Below are 7,923 nucleotides of genomic sequence, written 5' to 3'. Positions count from 1 at the left end.
TTTTCATCCCCACCTTTAGGGTCCTTATCCCCTTAGGTTCACTCAGCTACTAACTTGGAACCTTTCCTGATTCCCACAAGTGAATCTTCTTTCTCCCATCTCTCCATTGCCCTCGCCATTACCCAGCATGTCTTTATTTACGTAACAAGGTGCTATTATGATTCATTTGAAGTGGGGAGAGGGGGAAGGTAGGGAATCTGGGAGCCCTTAAAATCCATTTAGTTTAGTCCTCTCTGTTGTTAAATAATTCCTGTTTATAGATGAACGGGGATGAAAAGTTGTGAGTTCGGTCAGAGTCCCTCTAAGCCCAGAGACTTCCTAACGCCTCAGTTCGCAGTCATGTCTGGCCCTGGTTATCTCCCGGCCTCTGTGGTTGAAGCAAAATTCCCAGAAAACATCTGGATAATGCAGGAACAATTATATAATCTTTTCTGTAGCGAGACAGATGTTGGGAGCACAAGGCTGAGGGAAGAGTTCAAGGCTTCTTGGCTGGGATTTCCCACACGGGGCCCTCTCCAAGACATGGCGGAGCCAGTGATTGTCACCGAGGCACCCCGGCTCCATGGGGCCAGGCTGGCTCCATTTCTCAGATCCGGGCCTGGGAACTCCTTTCCCAATGCGTTTCTGAGAGCTCTGCCACGGCTTTGATCGTCTACAGAGGTGTACGGGCCCCGTTCACCCTCCGTCCAGACTGGTTCAGGCAGAAAGCATTCTTGCCTAAAATGGGAGTGATCTCAGCCATGTTACTTTCTCTGCACAGGAGGTGCTTCCTTAGACTGAAAGCAGTTGGCTTTTTACACATCCCTGGACCAAGCACTGAATCATGAATACAGGAGGCATTTAAATGATGTTTATTGAGTTGAATTCTATCATTTAATATCCTCCCCCCCACCCTTCACAGCCTGAAGTCCACGGGCTCTTCTGCTGTTGGTTTCTGGCACCCTCTGGGATGAGAAATCTGCACTCAGTTTCCCCAGAAAGGAGATAAAAAAGCCGTCCGTGACTGTGCTCAAGAACGGAAGCCCCGGAAGGTCCCCCACATCTGGAGAGGGGGGGGGCTGGCTTCTCCTCTCTGCACAGGGAGGGCTTCGTGTTAAGGCCCTTTGGACTCAGTATCGGGACACTTACCTCATCCCAACGGAACCGGTGAATTTCCCTCTGAGGATTCTAGGAACAAAGCCAGAAAAAGGCCGTTCCAAGTTCTAGGGGGAGGCGTTGGGGAAAGCCTTTCTGTGACCCTGATCCTCGTTCTCCCGCTTGGGAGAAATCAGGATTTCAGGCTCCGTTTAGAACTTGTTCTCTGTTTCCAGCTTCTTAAAGCTACTTACCCTGTGAATGTGAATAAATCGTCCCCTTCCCCCAAGTTCAGCAGGCTGGATCGTGGGAGTTTCAGGCCATTTTGCCCTTCTGATTCCCACGAAGTTCTTTGTGAATTATAAATGGACGGGATGTCTCCCCTCCTAGACCCCATGAGATGGTTCATGGGGCTGTCCTGGAAATGTCACTGGGGAGCTCCCCTTCTGGGGGGCAGAGGCGGGGGAAAGGACTCCCCATTCCATTCCTCCAGAGGTTCTGGTTTGAGCCCTGGGAGAGTCCACTGTAGTTCTAGGACAGGAGGAGGGGCTGGATTCATAGATTCTAGAGTCCTCCCACCCCCAGGAGGGTATCTCTAGGTGGTTGGGTCCTTTGTGAGGCAGGCTGGCGGAGGCTGGGGTCAGGGGTCAGAGTGGGTGGTGGGTCTCGGTGGACCCCCCACCCCCCTCCCCGGCACCTGGGCCGGGCCCCGCCCCCACCACTCACATCATGGCGAGTGTGGTGGTTAAGACGATCTGGCAATCCAAGGAGATCCATGAAGCCGGAGACCCCCCGGCAGGGGCTGAGAACCGGACTCCATTGGGGCCTGAGGTCCCTGGGGCTGGATCTGGCCCAGGAAAGGGGATCACGAAGAAAAAGAAGGCTGTGTCTTTCCATGGGTGGGTGGGGGCCTGGGGCTTGCCGGCCAGGGGGAGAAGGGGGAGCCGGGGAGTCCCTGGGGCAGTTGCTGCCGCCTCCAGGTTGGAGCCCTGGAGCTTTCTGGGAGGCTGGGGGTAGGGGGGAGAGGGAGAGCTCAGGCCCCCAAGGGTGATGGGAAAACTGGCTTGTCTGGAGGGTCCGGGGGTTGGGAGAGGGGGAAGGGTGGCCAGGGGAACTGAGCAGCTCCCTCCTCCAGGGTGGAGCCCCGGATGTCCCACGAGCCCATGCAGTGGTGCCTGAACCTGAAGCGCTCCTCAGCCTGTACCAATGTCTCCCTCCTCAACCTGGCAGCCGTGGAGCCTCCTGACTCTTCCAGGATTGAATCCACCGCCGAAGAGCTGCCAGCTCTGCCCGCCTCCGGAACGCCATCCCCCCCGGCCCTGAGCCTGCCATCCTCGGCTCCCACCTGGGCCCCCGACGACCCCGACATCGCCGACCTGCTGGTAAGGCCGGCGCCCCCCTCGCCTCGGCTCGGCTGCCAGGGCCCCCGCCTCCCTCCCAGACTGCTTTCCGGGCCTGCTTCTTGTTTAGACCCAAGGCTCCGGGCCTGGGCTTGAGCGACCGTGACCCACCGAGGCTCTTGTAGGGCCCGGGGCTCGTCTTTGGGGTCTCCAGAACAAAGGGGGATTCTAGGCCGGGGTCCTGCCAGCCAGGGCGGGCTTGGGGAAGGTGGGCCGCCCGGGGGCCGTTTCTAGGCTGTGGAACAGAGGCTCAAGCCTCTGCAAAGGGCTTTCAAACCCACTTCTGAGGAGCCCCAGGCTTCCACACCCCCTCCCTCCCTGGTCCAGAATCAGAAGGGCAAAATGGAAGCTAACCCATCCCCCCACCCCCATTTGTGGAGACTCAGAAACAGGGAGACCCAGAAGGTGGGAGACAAAGGGACTGGAAGTGAGCAGGAAAGGGGGCGTTGCCTTCTGGGGGTTAGGCCCGTTGAACTCGCGGCCCTAAGGGCCCAATTTCAAGCTCCCATCTTGAACCTCAGCGAGCCACCAACTAATCACCACCAAACATTAATTAAGCACCCGTTGTGTGCCAAGTGCAGGGGGCCGGCAGACAAAGGGGAAGGGAGAAGTTTATACCAAGGGTAAATAGCACCTCATTCGACCCCAGTACAACCCTGGGAAGTGGGGGCTGTGAGGGTCTCATTTTACAGTTGAAGAAACTGAGGTAGGCAAAGATTAAGGGATTTGCTCAGGGTCACCCACCTGCACGCAGGGCTCCCTGACTCCTGGCCTAGGAGGGCCCGGTCTGCTGAGCCACCAGCTGCCAAAGGCCAGTTAGGAAGCAACCAGGCCACTCCCTGGGCCATCGGGAAAGGGCGGACGGGGAAGAGAGAGGCTGACCTCAGTCTGTGGGGGGGGGATGTGCAGAGGTCATCAAGAGGATCCCAGGAACAGGGGACGGGCCCTACAGAGGCCCGGGAGTGGGGGGCACCGCCCCGGCCCAATGTGGCTGACAAAGGGAGGTGCCCTAGCCTGATCCCAGGAGAGCCTGCGTCTGAGGCTCGGGCTCTGGAGCCACTGGCAGCCACTGAGCAGCTCAGTGAGGGGGCTCTGGGAAACCCAGTGGGGCAGCTGTAGCTGCGTGTCCGGCAAGCCCCAGCCCCCCGCTGCCCTCAGCTCTGCCTTTGGACGGGTCAGGAGTGGGAGCCCCGGCTGGCTACACCTGGGGCGTAGGGCTGGCAGGGCAGGAAGCCCTTGGGCCGCTGAGCGCCGCATCCATGAATCTCCAAAAAGATCGCTCCCCTTCCCCGCCACTGGCCGGCTCCAGGGCTGGGAACACGAGCAGCTAAATCCGGGGCGCTGTCCCCCGCCCCCTCCATTTCCTACAGAACGGGGTGAACAGCGGCTTGCTGCGAGCCAAGGACTCCATCACCAGCCTCAAGGAGAAAACCACTCGGGTCAATCAGCACGTGCAGTCGCTTCAGGTCCCAGCAGCCGCTGCCTGGAACAGCCCCCTCCCCTTCCCAGGGTCCCCCCGGGCCCCGCCCCGCGTGAATCCTGGAGGGAGGGGAGGGGGACCCCTGCCGGCCCCAGGAAATGCCAGTGTCTCTCGGTCCAGAGCCTGCGCGGGCCCCCAGCCCCCCACCCCTCCTGCCGGCCCCCAACTCTTGTCCCGCCCTGGGCCTCTCCTCCCGCAGAGCGAGTGCTCCGTGCTGAGCGAGAACCTGGAGCGGAGGAGGCAGGAGGCGGAGGAGCTGGAGGGCTACTGCAGCCAGCTCAAGGTGAGCGGGGCTCCTCGGGGCGGGGCGGCGGGGCCTCGGGGAGGGGGGCGGGGCCTGGGGGCGGGGCCTCCGCGGTGGGGAGCGGGCCGTAGCCAGAGGCCGCGCCTGGAGTGGGCGCGGTTAGGAAAGGAGTAGCCGAGCTGCAGGCGGGTCCAGGGGAGGCCCGTGGGTGTGGTCATGGCGTTAGAGCCGGGCTGGGGGCTAGCCCGCGGCTGGGCCCCAGGGGAGCCCCTGCACCCCGGGGGAGGGCTTCCTCCCCTAGCCCCCACCCCCAGCCCCAGCTGTCCGGTCCCAGGAGAATTGCCGGAAGGTGACCCGCTCAGTGGAAGACGCTGAGATAAAGACAAACGTCCTGAAGCAGAACTCGGCCCTGCTGGAGGTGAGGGACACCTGGGTCCCGGGGCGGGCGCTGGGCCCGGCCAGAGAGTCCAGAGCCTCCAAGGCTGGTGGGCGGGAAGTCAGGCCGGCAGAAGCACCTCCCAATGAGCTGGCCTTGGTCATCTGGCGCCCTAAGCCCACGGACACCCGCCCATCTCCCAGGGGCAGCGAGAGGGATGGGGCCAGGCTCCCAGCAGGGCTCCCCTCTCACCTCCCCAGGAGAAACTCCGGTTCCTCCAGCAGCAGCTGCAGGATGAGCCCCCCAGAAGGCAGGAGGCTGAGCAGTTGGAACTGGAGCAGCAGATGGAGACCGGACTGTCCCGTCACTCGATGGTCTCCTCCTGCCCCACTTCGAGCCCCGAAGAGATCCTGGCCCAGGCCGAACCCGAGTCCCAGCTCCAGCCCGAGCCCCAGCTGCACCCAGACCCGGAGCTGGAGCCTGGGGCCGTGCTCGTCTCCGGGCCCACGTCCATGCTCCTGATGGGCAGCCCCACGGAGGCCCCCGGACCCCGAGTCACAGCCGTCCCCGGAGATGGGTCCGAGGCCCAGAGCGAGGGCCAGGGCCAGGGCCGCACAGGAGACAGCGGAGAGCTGGAGCTTCAGAAGGTCACCGCCGGCCTGGAGGAGCTCAGGTGACCCCAGGCCTGCCAGGCCGGAGTGGGGGGGGGGGGGAGGGGACGCTGGGCCCTATGTAGGGACAGAGGGGCGGAGCTCTTTGGGCCGGCTGGGCGGGAAGGTAACCGAGACTCTGTAGGTGGGGGGAACCAGTCTTGGAGCTGAGACTAGGATTTCGAGTCATTTTAGGATGTAGAGGGTGGGACTACCCAGGGAGCACAGGACACGCCTTCTCAAACGGAGTGGGCGGGGCCACTTGGGCGGGGGAGGAGCCATACTGGGGCACGCCTTTTCTGACGGGATGTGGCCAACTGGGAGCTCATATTCCCAGAACCGTTTTGGAAGGGATTGCTCTGGGAAGTGGTTAGGGGTGAGAGGGAGGAGCCATAGTGGGACACGCCCTTTCACGAGGGGGCGTGGCCAACCTGGAAAGCGGGAGGTGATTCGAGGCAGTGAAGTGGAGAGGACGGAAAGGACCTTCCAGCCTGGCTGAGGGGAGCGGAGGGGAAGGGGTCAGGATGGGGAGGAGGGGCAATTCGTGAGGCTTTGGGGTCCTGCTCCTGGAGCAGGCAGACCCCGAGCGCCGGGCACTGTTCCCCGTGCAGGAGAGAGGTGTCCTCGCTGACTGCGCGCTGGTATCAGGAGGAGGGCGCCGTGCAAGAGGCACTTCGCTTGCTCGGAGGCCTCGGGGGGCGGCTGGACGGCTTCCTGGGCCAGTGGGAGCGGGCCCAGAGGGAGCAGGCCCAGACTGCGCGGGGCCTCCAGGAGCTGCGGGGCCGGGCGGACGAGCTCTGCACCATGTGAGGCCCCTCCCCGGGTGCCCCGCTCTCCTACCCCGGAGCCCCAATCCTCATCCTCCGCACCCCCCAATCCTCATCCCCCCCAGCCCCAATCCTCATCCTCGCGAGTAGGCCGGGAGGGCTGATCCGCGGTCCACTCGGACCACAGGGGCCAAGCCCCAACCCTGTAGCTTCCGAGAGGGTGGGGCCATTCGGGAGCCGAAAGGGCTGTAGAAGGATGGAAGGCAGGACCCGGCCGGTCCCGAGCTGGCTCCCAGCCGAGCGGCCCTAATTGGGTTCCCAGCGGGGACGCGGCCGCTGAGCCTTCCCCATCTGCCCTGCCCCCAGGGTGGAGCGCTCGGCGGTGTCCGTGGCTTCACTGCGCGGGGAGCTGGAGGGCCTGGGTCCGGTGAAGCCCGTGCTGGAGGAGTTAGGTCGACAGCTGGGCAGCGCCCGTCGCGGCTCCGAGCTCTCCATGACCTTGGACCGGCCGGGCTCCTGCACTCGCTGCGGCAGGTAAAGCCGCGGGGGCTCCCGGGTTGGCAGGGGCCGCACCTGGGCCCGAGCTGGGTGTGTGACCTGGAGAGGCGGGTCCTCGGGGATAGATGGGGGGAGGGGAAGCTCCTGGGTGGGGGTGGGGAGGGCCGGAGTCTGAGCCCACCGCCCCCAGCCAGGGGCAGCAGCTGTCGTCCGAGTCCCTGCAGCAGCTCCTGGAGCGGGCCCTGACGCCCCTGGTGGACGAAGTGAAGCAGCGCGGCCTGGCACCGGCGTGCCCCAGCTGCCAGCGCCTTCACAAGAAGATCCTGGTACGCAGGAGTCTGGAAGTGCTGGGAGGGCGGGGGTCAGGGGAGTGGGAGTGGGCAGCAGGAAGACCCCAGCCCTCCATCCTGTCACTGCAGGAATTAGAGCGCCAGGCACTAGCAAAGCACGTGCGGGCTGAGGCTCTGAGCTCCACTCTGAGGCTGGCTCAAGATGAGGCCCTCAGGGCCAAGAACCTCCTGCTGACAGACAAGATGAAGCCTGAGTGAGGGTCCTGACCCCTGACCCCACCTCACAATCCCACCCGACCCCAATGTGTCCTGAAACCACTGCCTCTTAGGATTGTGCTCTTGTCCACCTATCTCCTGGTCCTAGTGTGATCCCTGAAAGGAGGAAGACCTGTGACCCCTGACCCTCTAGAGCTCCCTCTAACCCCTGACCTCATGAGCTCCTCCTGACCCCAACCTCAGAGCCTATGATGGATCGCTAATGGTCCCAGGCCCAGTATCTAAGCACTCTCTCTCTCCTCCTCCCTCCCTCTCCTCTTCCCCCTCCTCTGGCAGGGAGAAAGTGGCTGCTTTGGACTACCTGCATCTGAAGATGTGTTCCCTCCATGACCAGCTCAGCAGCCTCCCACTAGAGGGATCAGCCACGAGCCTGGGGGGAGGGAGCAGCGGAGGAGCCCCTCCAAAACGTGGGGGGCCTGCGCCTGAGCAATAAAACCTCAACCCCAGCTCTGCCTCCGCTCTCCTCTCTACAACAATAGGAAGGCATTGCTCCAAGACCTCAGGAAGAGCCCCCAGGGACCTCCGTTCTATCGCAGCCACGAGCAAAAGGTCGGGGCCCAGGGGAGCTTCAGATGAGCCGGGGATGTGGCCAAGGGTGGGACTGGGCCGAAGTCTGTTCTGTGGATGGGCTGAGGAGGGACTTCAGGGAATAAGAGTGAAAGATAAGGAAATGTAGAAAAAAATGAGAGGGATGACAGGGACGTAGCCACAATCTCCTATTGCCCACAATGTGTCAGGAACACTCCAGCAAGTTAGATTCTTACCCAAGACAAACAAAAAAGGAGGTGGTTTTGTTCAATCCAGTCACTTTACAAATTGGGAGACTGAGGGTGGGATTAACGAGTTCCAGAGGAGGTCGTCTGCTATG

The 7,923-nt window shown here is 62.5% G+C and overlaps 1 protein-coding gene across 2 annotated transcripts; it reads left to right on the top strand.

The window, feature by feature from the left end:
• Positions 1–910: 910 nt before the first annotated feature.
• TSKS (testis specific serine kinase substrate) lies at positions 911–7,501 on the top strand. Of its 2 annotated transcripts, none has more exons than XM_051989831.1 (11): positions 911–1,973; positions 2,210–2,456; positions 3,845–3,940; positions 4,154–4,237; positions 4,533–4,616; positions 4,859–5,247; positions 5,836–6,030; positions 6,358–6,525; positions 6,680–6,815; positions 6,909–7,033; positions 7,332–7,501. In XM_051989831.1, exons 1-11 carry the CDS (start codon positions 1,804–1,806, stop codon positions 7,486–7,488), a joined length of 1,851 nt encoding a protein of 616 aa, XP_051845791.1. In that variant the 5' UTR covers positions 911–1,803; the 3' UTR covers positions 7,489–7,501. The 2 variants fall into 2 exon arrangements, with proteins under 2 accessions (XP_051845791.1, XP_051845790.1); XM_051989830.1 differs by having other exon boundaries at positions 912–1,973; positions 4,835–5,247.
• Positions 7,502–7,923: the final 422 nt, after the last annotated feature.

Source organism: Antechinus flavipes, chromosome 3, assembly GCF_016432865.1.
Source record: "Antechinus flavipes isolate AdamAnt ecotype Samford, QLD, Australia chromosome 3, AdamAnt_v2, whole genome shotgun sequence".
Lineage (NCBI taxonomy): Eukaryota > Metazoa > Chordata > Mammalia > Dasyuromorphia > Dasyuridae > Antechinus > Antechinus flavipes.
This window is presented reverse-complemented; position numbering and strand designations above follow the sequence as displayed.